The sequence below is a fragment of the Gymnodraco acuticeps genome, unplaced genomic scaffold, assembly GCF_902827175.1.
Source record: "Gymnodraco acuticeps unplaced genomic scaffold, fGymAcu1.1, whole genome shotgun sequence".
Classification (NCBI taxonomy): Eukaryota; Metazoa; Chordata; class Actinopteri; order Perciformes; family Bathydraconidae; genus Gymnodraco; species Gymnodraco acuticeps.
This window is the reverse complement of record NW_022990023.1, coordinates 3,990,550-4,007,339: the sequence shown is the minus strand read 5'-3', so window position 1 is coordinate 4,007,339 and position 16,790 is coordinate 3,990,550. Positions and strand designations below refer to the sequence as shown.

The window sequence follows — 16,790 nt, the reverse complement described above, 5'->3', positions numbered from 1 at the left end:
AATTCTATTCTATTTGTTCATGAAGCAATAAGAATAATAGTGTCACTTAAAGCATTTTTGATCCATTTAAACATGTTTTGTTTGTCTTGTTTTAAATATGGGGCTGATTCAGGCAACATATTTCATTCTGAATATATTAACCAGCTTAGTTTTACCTCTTTTTGTTGAACATGGCTTTTGGGTTAGGATGGGAACTAGTTGGTACTCCACACACAAAGTGTATTGCCGGCTCACTAATGCTTTTTAATCCCTTTTCCCCCAGTTCAAAGCGCCTCTGTTGCCCCTGATCTGTCCCGTGTCTAGCCGTAGGTATCTGTGCCTCCCCATGCAGACAATTTGAAGGATTAAGAGTAAAATGTATTTTCCTGAGTCAGAGGGACTCCATGGTTTAGGTACAACTGCCCATGACCTTGTTTTGAGGGACAAGAGTGGAACTTTTGTTAGTCTAATGTAAATCAAATCCACCTGCTTTGCTAGGCAGTGTTGAACATGAGACATTTACATGACATCTCTCATAGGTGTGGTCTGTGTTACTGTTATTTCAGTGTTTGGTTTCTGAGTTCTCCCCGTCTCTCCTCCCAACTATCTAGGTTCCAGCTGTTTCCTTTGGTTCTTTGTCTCTTAAAAGGTTTTCCTTGGACTGCCAACCAGATTGTACAGATTGATTACTTGTGCGTCTTTTTAAAATGTTTCGGCTATCTGGTTTGCAAGTGCTAATTTGTGCCCTTGCAAAAACTCCTCTCAGATTTCTATCCTTCCGTGATCAGAGACGGAGACATAGGCTTTGGCGTGTTTGCCTTTTTCATTTACAATAAGTAGGCATGCAGGAGACAGTCTTATCTTCAGAATGTGTGGAATGTTATATAATGGATGTAACATTTCAGTGGATTTGGTATTCATTAGCTGAACTCAAGCACCAGTGGGAAAGTCAGGTCTGATCTAACAAGAGTGTGGTTTGTTTCTTTGCTGAGCTAGAAAATGGTTTAATCTTTTCATATCAGCTTGCAATATGTATATGCTTTTCTTATTTGAATAAGCCCTGGTATGCCCTTGTATTTTATCTGGAATTTAAAGTGGTTTCAATAACTTTCAAGCCTGGATCAGATTAGTGAAATTATACTCTTGCATCATGGTGGTAAAACAGGTATTTTAGCTGTATGGTTGTGAAAACCAAAGGGCAATAGGTGACTCTAATTTATAAGGACATCCATAAGTTTGCTTAAAAACGATAAAAGTTTTAAATTGCACATTGGATGTAAGCCAAGTGGAACTGGCGTTAAGAGCTGCACTTAAGATGTCACAGGGAGTTTTTTTAGCAGGATTTATTGTGTGATTACTGATTAACCACGCTTGGTTTAGTTGTGATTTTCTTATTACATTTTCTTTTCTGGTGAGCATATACACAGGTTTTCATATTTAAATGGTCAGAGTTTGGTTGTTTTGTGTTTTATTGTGTACCACACTGCACATTTCCCAGCAACCTGTCAGGCACAACAGGAAGGTATTCATGAGGTATTTGCATGGATGTTCAGCTGCTAAACATGCAAATATTTTATCCAGAATAATTCTAGGATATGATTGTGACCATGGGCAAACACACATTCTGCTTTGTGTGTGGATTTGATATGAGCATCCTGCCACATAGAATCATAAGAAGACAACATAGTCTATTGATAATGGGGCTGCAACTAACGATTATTTTCATAAACAATTCATCCGTAGATTATTTTCTAGATTTGTTGTTTGGTCTATAAAATATTTAAAAATGCCTATCTATAAAACTGCCAATACTCCACTAATCTAGTCTCTCCTGGTGTCCCTCAGGGCTCAGTCCTCAGTTCCCTTCTTTTCATCCTGTGCAAAAAACTACATTTCTGAGGTGTTTGATGTTATTTTCTGCAATTTTTGCATCAAAATGTAGTTTAAAGATGATTTATTCTCAAAACGGTATGTGAATTTCTTTTTATTGACTTCTTGTTAAGACGACTAATTGTAAGTGTTGCATCTCTAATTTTAAATACTTTTTTAAACACATTTAACTTAAAACATGCCTTTTTAAACACGTAGCCTTTACCACTTTTCTTGGTGAGACGTCTTTTTCAGGAAAACCACTTTGACATAGACTTACTATAAGAATGTTAATTTGCAACCTTTAGATATCCAGTCAGTGTCATAAAACTATATTATGTACAGCAGTGATGTGTTTTAGGAACACTTATGAGGAGTGAAAGCTGGCCTACTAATCAGGTACTGATCTACTTTTTGATGAATACCAGAAAGAAATGCCCTCAAACATGAACTGTCCTGCAGGCATGTGCCAAATCTGTGAATTCAACTATTGAAAAGATTTTCCTAGCCACCACTGATAGGATTCACTCACTGGTTTTGACCCTAATTCTGCACAATAGCCGTACTGAACTGCATTGTGGTCGTGTCTCTCGTCAGTCGACACTCCCGACCCCACTTTGGCCAGCCTCGCTCCCCTCACCCGCTGCTTTTATGTTCTGCCCCTCTAATCCACAATGGAATGTCCCAATCCCTGAAACATCCCCCTCTCTTGAGGTCACTTTTGTCTGTTATGTGTGTCAATGTTTTATATCCTAAGATCATTTTTTTTTTCATCATCTTTTGCCAGCCCACTAGGCTTATGATCACGGTTATCAGAGTTTTGTGTAGGAACTATTGTGAAGTCCCCTTCAGGAAAGACTCTTACCAACGGGTATTCTTTTCGTGGGGTTATGCACAACGGCGGTCTGTGTGGAGGCGGTCAGGCGTGCCCCGGCACTGATTAGACACAAATAGAGGAAACAGAAAAACGACAGTGCCTTGTCTGCACCGCTGAGCAGTGGAACTGACAGTTGCCTAAAGTTAGTTTAGTTTGTATCTGTCTTTCCACTGTCTCTCTGGGCTGTGCTTGTTAGGTGTAACAATTACAATTATTACATGATAAGACTATCAATTAAAATACTGTGAATGAAATTTAAGAAAACAAAGAGACAGATAAGACATCTTTTAATACAGTATTCAAATAAATACTCATCCAGAAAGTACCAGTTTTTATTAAGTATAAAGAAAACAAATGAGGCAGGTAAACTATAAAGTAACAATCAAAACAAAAAAAGAGAACACAAATTGACTATACGTAACAGTGTTTTCAACAACATTAAACTAATGCATTAATAAGTTAAATTGGTCAATTTGCACTCACCCCTTTTTTATATTTGGGTTTGCAGTAAACATTATCAATAATATGCTTAAATGTTTTGTTTCTGTTTGCTAAAAACGTTTGAATAATGGCGACCAAGGATCATATTACAAGACCCAAAATAGTTGTGGTTCTACAGTCAGATTTTTGTACTCCTTTTTTAACAGAAGATAAATCAAGTGGTTAACCAATTACGTGATAAATGGATGCCATACTTCAAAGAGTCCATCTTCTCTCAAGTAGAGGCGAGAGGCTTTCAGTTTGCCAGCTTAACATCTGTGGAGAGGCTTTACCAGGGTCCTGGAGCAGAAATAAAACTTTACTGGAATTACTATCACCTCTAGTTTTTTAGGTTAGACCTAGGAATAGCCACTACGCTCTGCTCACAAGGCCTGAGGGGCCTGGCACTGCTGCACAGGCGTAACAACTCTGATGTAGGCTTCCATATTATAGTAGGTTTACAGTGCTCTGGTTGCTTTGTTACATTGGTTTTTCCAGCCGTATAAGTTGTATGTTATCCAGCACTGGCTCACTATTTTACTGCAGATGCAAAATCTAATAATATTTCAACTGAATTATAACACTCATCACACCTCAGTTTTCTCACCTCACCCAGCAGAGGTGTTTCTGAACAGCTTCATGGAACATTATTTTCAGTCAACTCTGATTCTCCATTGTGACACGAAACTAAAAGCTAACGCCCACCGTTGAGCACAGCCGCACACTTCTTTTCACAAGTTCAATCCTTTTAAAGAAGTCATTTCTTCACCCTCCCTTCTTCAGCTTACAGTATCTTCTGTAGCAAATCTACTGTAGGTTCAGAATTGCGGAGAAAGAAGTACCATGCGTCTTGAATGCAGATGTTAAACTTAACATTTCAGTGTGAACATCCACTCAGAGAGAGAGGAGGGGAGTGGCTGAACTATCTAAGTACAGCTGGCCTTAATTAACCAAACCCAGATCATAAGCCACAGGGGTTGTTGGAGTCAGTTTATTAGGAGTTTCAGCCTTCTCAGCCTCCCTGAGTTGGAGCTCAGCGTTGCTAAGCAGATCATCTTGTTTTCATGTGTAACCGATACATAAAAGTGTAGGAGAGAGGCCCACACTGAACATCTCGGTGAAAGGACCGTGTTCTCGTTGTGTGCTAAGCTTCTTCGAGGAATAATATGAGCTGAAACCACAGAAACCTCGCCCGACATACTCCCAGGCTCCTTCCAAGTTTGTCAGTCATACACCCCTTAAATTATGCTGTAATAGTGGGTTAGCATAATTTCGTGATGAATGACATTTGACTTTGGTCTGTTATTTGTTTAAATAGGTTTCGATTGCTTGGCGCCTCCAATAATTCTGCAAAGAACAAAGCGCATATTTAGTTCCCAGGTCTTTGTAAATAGGGCAATCTGCCAACACACAGGTGAAGGCTCAGATCAGATTTAATTTCACCTACAGGAGTCCCTTTTTTTATTAAAAAGAAATAGTTGATTCAGGGCACACTTGTGTTTTATCAATGATCTGAGTTCCTGTTGTTACTTAAGCGCACATCCGCCCGTTGCCAGGTTACAGACTGAAGAATATACAGTATGTACTGTAGGTGCAGTTACATAAGCATTAAACCCGAGTTCAGCTAAGTTGTGTGCACACAAGTCTTTATTGCTTTACATTATATAATGTTCATGCATGCATTGTAATACATGTCCTACTTACTTGCTTCCATAAGCTCTTTAATTATATTACTTCAGATGGTGGTAAACGGCAAAGCTTTCAGTAACTGTTTGCATGTTCAAAGATAATAAAAGCTGTACCCTTTGCAAACCTCTACCCTGTTAAACTCACTCGACGTCTGCTAAACTGGTTTCATTTTAAAGTTCAGAAGTTGTGTTTATTGTTGCCGTTTTGCTTCTGTAATCAAAATCTTTGCAGCTCACGTACTGTAACTCTGCATGTTACTGAGATGACCTCAAGAAAGAGTTCTTAGTAGATGTACGTAGAACAAATCAGATCAAGTTCTGACTGTTTCCCCTGCATGTGCTGTTTTATTGACGTCAATGTGCCAACAGTGCAGTTATATCATTGTATCCCATGGGCTGAAAACTTCCCTTTTACATAAACTTGAAGCATCCAAGCGGGACATATGCTAAAGCTATGGATTAAGGATTTTCTGCAGCTGCTGCCATGATGGAATTGAAGTTGTAAATGTCGTGTTTCTTTACTCTTTCAGGTGAAGGACCTGACCAAGTTTCTGGATCCTAGTGGTCTGGGAGTGATCAGCTTTGAAGACTTCCACCGGGGAATCACTGCAATCAGCAATGGAGGTGAGTTATGAGACTTTATTTTCATGTCATGCAAGTCACATGTCTCAATGGTTTCCCTTCAAACGTATTATCTTGTGTTCTCTTGTCGTGCACCTTTCGGCCTGCTGTGGAAGACTGTGTTCTACATTGAATGATCTGAAAAACCTACCTACTCAAAAAAATATGTTGACATAGAAATGTTGCTACATGGTGAACTTCTGCGTCCTGATGCTGGTATTCTATCTGTTTGTAGTACGCGGTGTGTGTATTAGAACATTTATTTTCCTTTGGCTAACCTGCCGTTAACCCAATTCTGCTGTAAAACGAAAAAGCTGCCCAGGCAGCAAATACTTACACCTACATTTAGTCTCCAGCGTCTGGCTCAATCTCTCCGCATTCCCCATGGCACTCAAATCATGTTGTCAACACAGTATGTTCACATCCATCGCTTAGCTGAGGGATTTTAAAAGGAAAGGCCGAAGACTGACCCAAATTCTGTGGACTCAAACTGCTGTTGTTCTGTCTTAAATCGCTTTGTTCCACTTTATACTCTTTAAAACTAATCTTGTAATGATATTGTATTTCCTCCTTAAATAGGAACACTTTATTAGCCCTTCTTCACAGTTATGTTATGGATTTAGAAACCCCAAAGTGACATCACTACCAGCAGTTTACAGCACACGCCGGTGGTGTTGACACGGTGCACAGGTTGTGTTGACGTAACAGCGATAGTGCCCTGTTCGCCTGGATCCACCCCGCATATTGATTGGTGGCCTTCTTTCCCAAAGCTTTTCTGGGTTGCACAGCTCCGGTTACTCTTTTCATTAATAAGTCATGCGCTGGAAAGCATGAGATGCACGGACACATGGGCTCGTTGGCGAGGTATCAGAGCGGGAGTGGCAGAGAGATGGGGTTTGGGTAGAGAGTCCTATTCAGCTAAATAATTCACTGTCCTCTCCCTCTGATCTGGCCTCTCTGTTTCACCCGTGTCACTACTCGCAAAGCTTTGTTGTTAAGACAGAGCACTCAGACGGGTATAAACATCTACTAAAACACATTGTTGCAGAAATAGGAAATAATATGACACATTATATAAACTCCTCTATTCATTGTAGTCGTGTGTCCCTGAATCTGTTTGTTTTGTTGCCTTGTTTTCCTAACTCGCATATCATGTAACCATGATGTAATGAGTGAGAATACAACTGGGGATCATTGACAATGTCCTCCTCTCTTAGCTCCCTCCCTTTAGTATTTCTCTGTGTAATCAGCCATGTGGAGAATGCATCGGTTACTTCCTCACAGTTTCCCATTAGTGTGTGAAGACCAAACCTGAACTGTAACTTCCCAGGTCGTTCACACACTGCTGAAAGAATTCCACTATTCTTGTAAAGGCATTTTTTAGACCAATGTTATGTTCCCTACCACAGTTTCTTCCCCATCTCTTCTTTGACCAGTTCCTAACCAGTCGTCTAGTTTTAATATTAGCTTGATTGCACTCTGCTAAATCTTCAAAGATGGGTCAATTTATCCCTTAAAGGTAGAGTAGGTAGGAATGGAGAAACCAGCTCGAGCGCGCTAGAATTTGAAAGTACGCAGCCGAAAAAAATCTGCCCCTTCCTTCAGACTTCCTTACAGAGCCCCTCCTCCAACACACACGAACACGCACATGACCAATGAGGGCACGAGATACGTTTGTGCACAGATGGAAGGCTGACAGGCAGGTAGGCCATCCAGTTACTTTAGCCGGGCCGGCTCAGGTGATTGGTCGTGCTTTTTACAGCGCCACAGCTTCCACAAATGACATTTTTTGTATGTATTTATTGTCAAAGCATTCAATATATTCATTGCTATCGGGATGTTAAGAGCATTCCATGGAATATAACAAAGTGTTTCTGAAGTGAATTACCTACCCCACCTTTAATCGACAGACAGATAAATAATCCCCAACTGTTTCGATAGTTTCAAAAATGTCAGAAAATGCTCTTTTCAGCTTCTCAAATATTGAGATTTCCTGCTTTTCTATGTTTTATATCAAATTAACGTGAATATATTTTAGTTTTTCGGACTGATGCAAAAGGACATTTAAAGACTTTGCCTTGCACTCCGAGAAGCTGCATTAACATCTTTTTATTTTTCTGACATTTTATAGACAAAACTATTTATCTACGGATCTAGAAAAAATATACTAGATACTCTGGCAAGGCTAGAATAATCATTGGTTGCAGTCCTTCATTCCACCAATTTCCTTCCTGCACAACTATGTAGTGGCACCGGTTCCTTTTTAACAAAGAGAAGCCTGCAGGCCATGGAAATGCCTTGCTCCCTGTAGTGGCTGTGGCATGTCTGCAACAACAAAAGTTGGTCTTGGAAATATTCCTGATATTTTGACATTGCGCCAAGAAGCTGTTGTTGTGTTGCTAAAACAGAACCTAGCGTTTTGCCTCACTGCACTTAAATGGCCTGCGATGTGTACGAGTCTCGAAGAGCAACGGGTTTATGAGACCAGGGGGCGCAAAACCCTGGGGTCTGCTGGCAGCTCCTGAACACAGTTTGTGCTCCTTTCTCTCACCAGGGTGCTACTCACAGCTCTGTTTACTAGACACAGGAGCCGCAGTGGCTCCATCTTGCCGCTCCGCCTCAGGTTACACTGCTTGTCTGCAGGTGCTCCCAACAGAGGCCTGTATTGACAAACTTACATTGGATATGGGTTGCCTCTTGTCCTTTGTGTATTGCTTTATTTCCCCACATATACTTATTACATGATATTCCTCGCCTTTTGAAATGCGAGTTTAAAAGTTACATAACGTTACCTGTCACATTACGCTCAGATTGCTGACTGTAAATATGCCAGCGTCGGGCAACTAGGACATGCACTCTAAAATGTGCTGAGCAAACGCACTACAGGCAGGGATATCAGTTTGACAAACAAAGGTTTGACGATTTATTCTGTTAAGAGTTCAGTCAAATGTATTACTACTTACACCAAGAGATGACTTCACCTGAGGAAAAACAACAGCATGTACTTAATGGCTTTTATAATGCATTCACACAATACTTTCCCTTTTTGTGGGTAAGAAAAGTTCATTTTAAATAACTACAAATTGAAAGGATACATTATAAAACATTCAGTGATAGTACTATACTGTAGCAGATTGATCAGGGTGAAGTCTAATCATAGATCTTTATGATATTGGCAGACTTTTAAATGTACATTAAAATCCAGTTAGGCATCTCTAAGCTCTTACAGTCTCCTTTGCATGTAATTGCTGATCATGTATTCATTCACAACACAAATGGTTATTACATTGCAGACTGCATATGAAACAAAAACAATTGAGTTTATGTTTTCAACCAAAAATGTTATACAGTAGATAAGAAGCAAAGCTCTCGGTGTGTTAGCGCTAGCATGAACCTGCTGGGACACCTTCTTTCTTCATGATGCCTGCGTTGTTTGCACCAGTCCTGTTTAGGTGGAGCCTCCTTTCCTGTTTGACTTAATGTGTTTGATCTGCGCACATTAAACCTTCCTCCTTCCTCTCGTATCCACAGGTCCGGAGCCACAGATCTACAACTACAGTCCGGGCGACGGAGCGGTGGGCTGTCAGGAGGAATACGACGAGGTGAGCGCCGCACAGGAAGCTCCCCCCCCCTCTGTAGCCGTGCATGTGGTCCAGTCTGTGCTCCCAGTTGTTGCACACAGCAGCGCAGTGTGACGCTCGCAGGCTGAACTCCCCGTGCACTCTCACTCTTCCCACTGAAATCCACTGGGCTATCATTACCACTCTGGTTTGGCTGACACTGAATAGTTTCTGGCTGGCTTTTTGAGTATTCCTTGACAAATATTGAATTAGCTGGAATGTGCCAGAGTTTTTTTACATGCGTGTATGTGGACTTGGTGTTTTTACAGTGGCGGTTAACATATCTGGAATTCCTCTCTCCCTGGAACTTGTATATTTAACCATCATTGTTGCTGGCCTCTGCAGAATTGAAGTGTTCCTGAGAGCACTGCTGGACGAGGACTGTTGTTTTCATGGCTGAACACGGCGCCCTATCAGCTCCCTCTCTTGGTAGGGTTTAGAAGTACAGGCCCATGAGTCAGTGTGAATGGGTTCCCAGTAGGGCTGCTCGACTATGGCAAAAATCATAATCTCGATTATTTGGGTCAATAATTGATATTATTAAAAACGATTATCAATTTACTTTGAAAACATCAATTTATTGGAGAATTGTTTTTTTGAACAGTATGTTTTTAACAGTTTATTACCCTGAACTGTTAAGCTAGTATAATTCAACTGAAAAACCAATACAAAAATAATGGTTTTATTTCGATTACGTTGTTTTCGTAATCGTTGCGAGCCATAATCGTAATTGCGATTAAAATACGATTAATTGAGCAGCCCTAGTTCCCAGCACTTTAATCTAGTTTATGAGTTCATAAGATGATCATTCTTTGAAAGAAGCAGGCATTTGTCTGACACCTACACAAAGCCTGATTTGATTAAATGACCGCTCAAGAACACAGTGAAGGTTGTTGTTAAATAAGAACATTTCGATTTGTATCTTGAACTATAAGGGATAGGGTGAAATGAACATGATTTGAATTACTTGAAGTTGTTAAATAATCAGTTTATCATATTGCTTTATCCATAATCATTGTAAACAGAAATAGATCTTCCTCTCCTACATTTTCTTGAGAACTGATTTTTGTCCTTATGTTTTATTCAAATAAAAAAAGAAATGGACCTGAAAATGAACAATGAGTGAAGCGCAGTGCTTTATGAAGCGTCCTTGCTGTTTACTGGAACCTGTGCGCAGGGTTTTTGAGGAAGTTTGTGTTTACGCTTGAAGTAGACGCCACACCTGTGTCCCCAGCCTTGTTTTTTCCCTCCAGTTTCTGGCAGAAAAGGGTTCCTCTCTCTCAATGGCCGCGCTGTTCTCCCCCTGTTTGCTTTCAAAACAGGCAAGGTGAGGCTGTTCCGCCTGAGCCTGGCATCAGAGGAAAGCAACGCCCCGTCCACCACCCCGGTTTTCCTGCTACTAAATATGTTCTTCTGCTGCTACATTTCCCTTTTGGATTCATAAATAGAAACATAAAACAGTCATTGTTTACAGGGATCGAGGTTATTCACCTACCTGTTAGTTTGTCTATTGGCACACAGTCCAGAAGTTATGACTGTTGTGATATCCTACACTCTTTAACTGTGCACTCTGCAACATTAAAGAACATGGCTTAATGATTTACTGTCACACACCGGGCCAGGAAGGGAAGCTCACGGGAGCCAGAAGAGATTATTCAGCTGATCGTGTGTCATTTGAAAGCGTAGAAAGTCGGCTGGTTGAGCGTTACAGCTGACTTCTGCCACTCTTTGGTCTCCTCCCCTCTGACCACCCAGTGGAGCTCAACGAGGTGTTGCAGTCTTTTTCCCACTTTTTTCTTCTCTCCCTCTGAGAGCGAAGAAGCATTAGTAGTTATTAGCTCTCATGGCAGGCTGGCTTCTCTTCCTTTGAGAGAATGGTTCTGAGCATGGTGGATAGCCCTCTGGGCCCTGCTTCTCCCAACGCTGCATTTATAATGGTACGTTATGTTTTCTAACATGACTCACCTGTCTCGGCTTTATTGCTGCTTCACAGCTCTGATACCTGATAAAGTGTCTCTTGTTGCGAATAGCTTCAGATGTTCTTCTTGGCATGCCGCAGTGCTGCTTACTCATGGAGTTTGAACTTGTTGCTTATAGGTGTTTATGCAGCAGGTTTTTTTGCTTGGAACAGCCATCTGAATCACAGCAGAGCGTCTCTGAAGTGTGTTCTCGCTCTGTGATGCGTTTGGGCGTAATTGGCATCTACCGAGTAGACCTGAACATTCAAAATAGATCATCTTTGAAATGGCTGTTTTTTAAACTGTATCAACCCGTAGGGGGGGGGGGGGGGGGCGATCTGCCTTTCGCTTCACAGGAGTGCACATAATCCTGATTGCTGCTGATATTTAAAAGCCAGAACCAGAAGTAATTGCTCGGCTTGTTTATAATTGTAATGATGATTGCGGCACTAATTGTTTATCTGCAATATTGCTGCAGCAAAGCAGGATTGCTGTGTTTTATTATTTATTTGTAAAATACTGTCTTTTAATGCCCGGTTGTTGCCATGGTGAAATAGAGATCAGTGTTGTCTGTTTACTGCTTAATGAGCATACTGTAATGTATTCTTTGTTCTTCAGCAAAATGAGGTGACGGACAGTGCGTACCTGGGCTCCGAGAGCACTTACAGCGAGTGCGAGACCTTCACCGATGAGGACACGGGGGCCCTGGTGCCCCCCGAGATGCACGAGGAAGTGGAGACGGACAGCGGCATCGAGGCCACGCTGCACGACCCGGAAGATAGTGGAAATAGGTCGGTAAAATCTTCAGCCGTTTACACTACATGTCTACGTCTTTGTGTTAAACGCTAAGAAGGCGAGTTGCGTCCCTGAATGACTTCTGCGATGCAATTGTGATCCCCTTGTCTTGAGATCAACGTCATAATGCTGTGCGTAATCACTGCTGGCTGCAGAACTTTATCGTAAATGTGTCAAATCTCCAGCTAGGGGTTGGCTCTTGCCCTGCGCTGAACTTTCACACAGATCATATGGTGCTGGATCACTTTGGCTCACTTTGGTCCAACAGACAGACAGATCAAACCTTTGGTAGAAAGTCGAACATAGAGATATTTATCCTACTCTTCTTTCTCTTGGTTTCATCCATTTAAGTGCAGCTCCTCGTGTATTGATACTCAATGTATTGTCAGGGAAAGTCTGAGGCCACACTCACCCAGGCAGCATAATCAGCGGGGACATTGACTGTTGTTTTCTGTCTGAACAGGAACAGCCTATTCAGAGATAACTTGAAATGAGCACAGTGTGAGCGCCAATGACCTTGAAAACAGCAGACGCCTTCCACCATTCAGTGTCTGAGAGGATCATCATTTTGTGAAGGCTGAATAGGACTGCAGACACTTACAGTCACACTGAGGGAAATACAACTAAACCTAAGCATTTTCTAAGATTTCTTGTCACATTTTGTATTTATCTCGCATTCTTTGATTTTGGATTCTTAACATTATAAGAAAATAATATGAGAAGTGTTGGCTATTATTATTATTATTAGCTATGTGCGCCTCACAGCCTGACTTAAAACCACCACTGTCCACTCAAAGCAGTCAAGATAGTACTGCATTTCAAATCTCTTGCTAATGAGCCCTGCTGCCTGTGTCATGAGGCTTTTGTCTATTAATAAATAGTCTGAATAATAATGGCCTTTGTTGGACTCTTTTCCATTTTAATTATACCATATTAAACAGAGTAGCACCACAGAACAAAATGTGCTTCTGTGATCCATTATTTGCATCAGACAAGTAGGATGAGCAAGAGATTTGATACATTTTAAGGTGCACATCAAACCCTGATTCCTATCATCTTGATTCCTTCTCTCCTATTGTCTACGATAGGTAGTTACTGTATATGATGTCTATATATCTGGAACCCCTTGTTGCTGTAGTGTTAGGTCCAACAGGAGTGAGGAAGTGCACAGCGCTGAGGCCGTTATCTGCTGACTCTGTGACCCGCCTGTCCGGCTTGGTGACGGCTCTGAGTGTTCTCCCTGACAGGGATGTGTTTGGACTTCCTATTCCATGATTGAGCCTTGAATTCCAGGAAGTGTTGAGTCGGCTCTTTTTTTGTGTTGTTTTGCCTTTTTCTCTTTCTGTGGCCCTGGATAATCTCAGTCTCTCCATCGCCTCTGCTTACGGGAACACTGTATGACCCTGTGACCTTTTTCGTATTCTCTCATTTAGGCAGTCTGTTTGTGTACATCAAATTGTGATGACTCATTGCTGACTCACATCCTTGCCATGCATAAACCTTCTTTACAGGGTTTTGCAAGTCACAAACAATTTGCTACTGTGAGTGGGTTTAATAGCTAGTAAATGCAACAAAAGGATCAATACCTAAACTTGACTTTTTGCCATGCTAGCTCTCGCCATATTCAGCGTTGGATTATACTGTATGCACTGGACGGGGGATTAAGACTGTAACAGGATTAACCTCCCCCACACACATTTGGCCCTTAGAAGGTCAGCGGACTGTCTGTTGGCCGTTGCTTAGCCTTAAATCTGATTAGCCCACTCGCGGTCAACCCTCCCTGGTACCGCCTCCTTCGGGTGGCACAGACGATGCAGTCATATGGCACTGATTGGCAGCTCATTAGGAACACAGACTAAGCCGTTTTACAAAAGCAGACCCCCTTTTTTTTTTTTTTTTCCTCCCAGCTGGAGAGCCGTGGTTTTGTTTTAAATCGGTGTAGCCTGTGAAACTTCAGAATTCCACTTTGGTTGTCGGGGTTTTTGACTCCAGTTGCTCCACGGCTTTCACGCCAGAGCAGCGGAGGGCCTTTAAAGATGCCTTCTCTCTCCTCGCCGTCCCCCTTTGCAAGGGACCTCAATATGGGGCCATGTTGTAAGAGCCCGGAAGAAGGGTAAGTCTCCAAAGTTGGTTCCGTTTTTCCTAGTGGAGCACAGTGTTTGCAGAAGAAATTGCTGCAGGTTAAACTGCATTGATGTCTGGTGAAAACAAATTAGAAGACATTTGTCTTTATAACAGTTTTAGGTTTTGGTGGTGGTGTTTTAGCTTTGAAGTGAGCCCTTTTTCGTCTTGTAATCAATGAAAAGGATCTTTGTCGTTGTGTCATGAAAGGGCAAGCTTTTCTGCTGATTTAGACTTCCTCGTCCTGTGTTTGCTTAAGACATCTAACGTATCCTGTTAGACATCAGGAAAGGCCATCTTTCCAGCTTTCCTGTTAAACAAATACAAAGGATTTTATTAACTTAAACCTCACCATTCCAGGCAAAGACTTCCAGAAGAGTTTTCCTCAGTTGTGTTAGATACCCGGCCAAAGTCACAACCTGTTTTTATCAGCGATGTTAATAAAATCTCTTAAACGTGGGGTAGGTAATTCACTTCAGAAACACTTTGTTATATTCCATGGAATGCTCTTAACGTCCCGATAGCAATGAATATATTAAATGCTTTGACAATAAATACATTAAAACATGTCATCAGTGGAAGCCGTGGCGCTGTAAAAAGCACGACCAATCATCTGAGCCGGCCCGGCTAAAGTAACTGGATGGCCTACCTGCCTGTCAGCCTTCCATCTCGTGCACAAACATATCTCGTGCCCTCATTGGTCATGTGCGCGTTCGTGTGTGTTGGAGGAGGGGCTCTGTAAGGAAGTCTGAAGGAAGGGGCAGATTTTTTTCGGTTGTCTACTTTCAAATTCTAGTTTACTCGAGCTTGTTTCTCCATTCTTACCTACCCCACCTTTAAGCCAGACTCACATTTAATGTTCTTCTCACGTTCTTCCCTCGTGGTTTTGCATTACCAGCCAGGAGAGATTTAGTTTCAACCGAAGCAGACTTTGGGATTAATGTGAATTAACAGATTACCTTTGAAGTGATCGTTGAACTTCAGACTGCCGCTCTTTCTGGGTGAAGCAATTGTACTTGTTTGAGATTTACTAAAGCCTCTAGTTATATCCCAACTATTGGGTCCAGCACACACAACTTGTACTATTGCTCAAATATTATGGCATCATGTCGTTTTTCTCAACTCAAAAGACGGGGCTTGTTTGTTTTGGCTAATGGTTAATGTGTCTCTCTATATCCAGTCAGACGTCCATTTTTATCCCGTCTAAACTTGACACACTTCCCTCTATTTTTGGCCACTGCCTAAACTTAACCGTTCCGTTGTTGTGTACACATCGGATCACACACGCTCACACAGTAATCCTTTCTTCTGTGCCCCCTCAGGTTCTCCCTGAACTCGGAGTTGCACAACCACTCGCTGGTGTCGGTCATCGGGGGAGAGGAGGAGCACTTCGAGGACTTTGGGGAAAGTAACACCTCGGAGTTACTGGAGAGCAGCGTGGAGGGAAGGGAGGGGGAGGGAGTCTCCCCTCTCGAGAAGACACCCGCACAGAACAATGGCTCCTCACTGCTCTCTCCCAGGTATGACCTACACGACTAAACCAGAGTACCTCTTTACGGACATGTTTAAACGTTCTTATATGAGGTATTGGACTAAGCACAGGTAGCACAGGTGACTATGTCAGTTGGCTGCACAAGTAAATATTTGGTCTTTTTTGGGGGGAAGTTTGGTATAGATCAGGGGTCGGCAACAGGCGATCCGGACCCAGACGCCGACCTATACGGACCCGGACCTATAATCAATACATTAATAGGGGATTTCAATTTTGACGGGGCGATTCTATTTTAACCGCCGCCGACAGGGGGCGAAAGAGACGGGTGAGCGATACAGGGAGAGAAACACAGAAGAAGAGATGAGAGCGCAGCAGAGAGAAGCGGAGAGGAAAGTGAGTGAAGGCAATAATTAGCGATACAGGGAGAGAAGCGGAGAGGAGAGTGAACAGGCGTATTAGCGGCAGACAGGGAGAGACAAATAATTACACATGGCGCTCTCCAAGAAGAGGAAAGTGGACAGTGAGAACAGAGCTTTTAACCCTGAGTGGACGGACTCATTCATGTTCATCCTGCCCACTGGGAGCACAGAACCAGTGTGTCTCATTTGTTCAGAGACTGTGGCGCTCATTAAAAGTGCCAAAACACCACTATGAGACAACACACAAAGTGTTTGACCAAACATTCCCTCTCAAGTCAGAACTGAGGTCACAACAAATAAGCAGTCTCAGAGCCCAATATGATCAGTCGACCAGGATCAAAATTAAAACTAAATATCGTTCCAGGGCAGGCTAACCGGGGCTAACCAATGAGCACCTGCATGTGTGTATGAGAATGGCCCTGACACAATTTCAGCCCAGATTTAAACTCCTGGCAGGACAAGCTCGAGCTCAATTCTCGCACTGAATTTAAAAAAAGCGAGTGAGGGACTGCAATATAAGAGGGAAAGAAAGAGAAACTTTAAAACTGTTCAATTGTTATGATGTAAAGACTGATATTGTTCTATAATCGGCTGAAACTGTTAAGTCATGATGTGAAACGGTTAACAAAGAGAAACTCAAGCTGCTGCTACACTTTATTTTATTTATCTAAAATGAAGCACTTTAAGATGCACACATTTTCACAATCTATTTTATGTATTTTCTCTATTTATTTTTAAATGCAGCCCGAGAGGAACATTACACATATCCACAGTATTTACTGTATATCTGTACATATTGTTGTTTATGAATTGTACTTTCTTTATTTGATTGGCAGTCAGTTGTTGATTACATGCAGACGTTGATAAAGCT

General features: G+C 41.8%; 1 protein-coding gene across 4 annotated transcripts in view; it reads left to right on the top strand.

The window, feature by feature from the left end:
• Window positions 1-16,790, top strand: part of rab11fip3 (RAB11 family interacting protein 3 (class II)) — a 35,256-nt gene that overhangs the window by 5,531 nt on the left and 12,935 nt on the right. For 3 of the 4 annotated variants that reach the window (XM_034214726.1, XM_034214725.1, XM_034214724.1), the window contains exons 2-5: window positions 5,424-5,517; window positions 9,046-9,116; window positions 11,711-11,883; window positions 15,331-15,528. In XM_034214726.1, the coding sequence (XP_034070617.1) occupies window positions 5,424-5,517; window positions 9,046-9,116; window positions 11,711-11,883; window positions 15,331-15,528 (536 nt within the window). Of the gene's footprint in view, window positions 1-5,423; window positions 5,518-9,045; window positions 9,117-10,958; window positions 11,072-11,710; window positions 11,884-15,330; window positions 15,529-16,790 lie in introns of those variants that run through there. The other variant, XM_034214727.1, reaches the window with a different exon arrangement.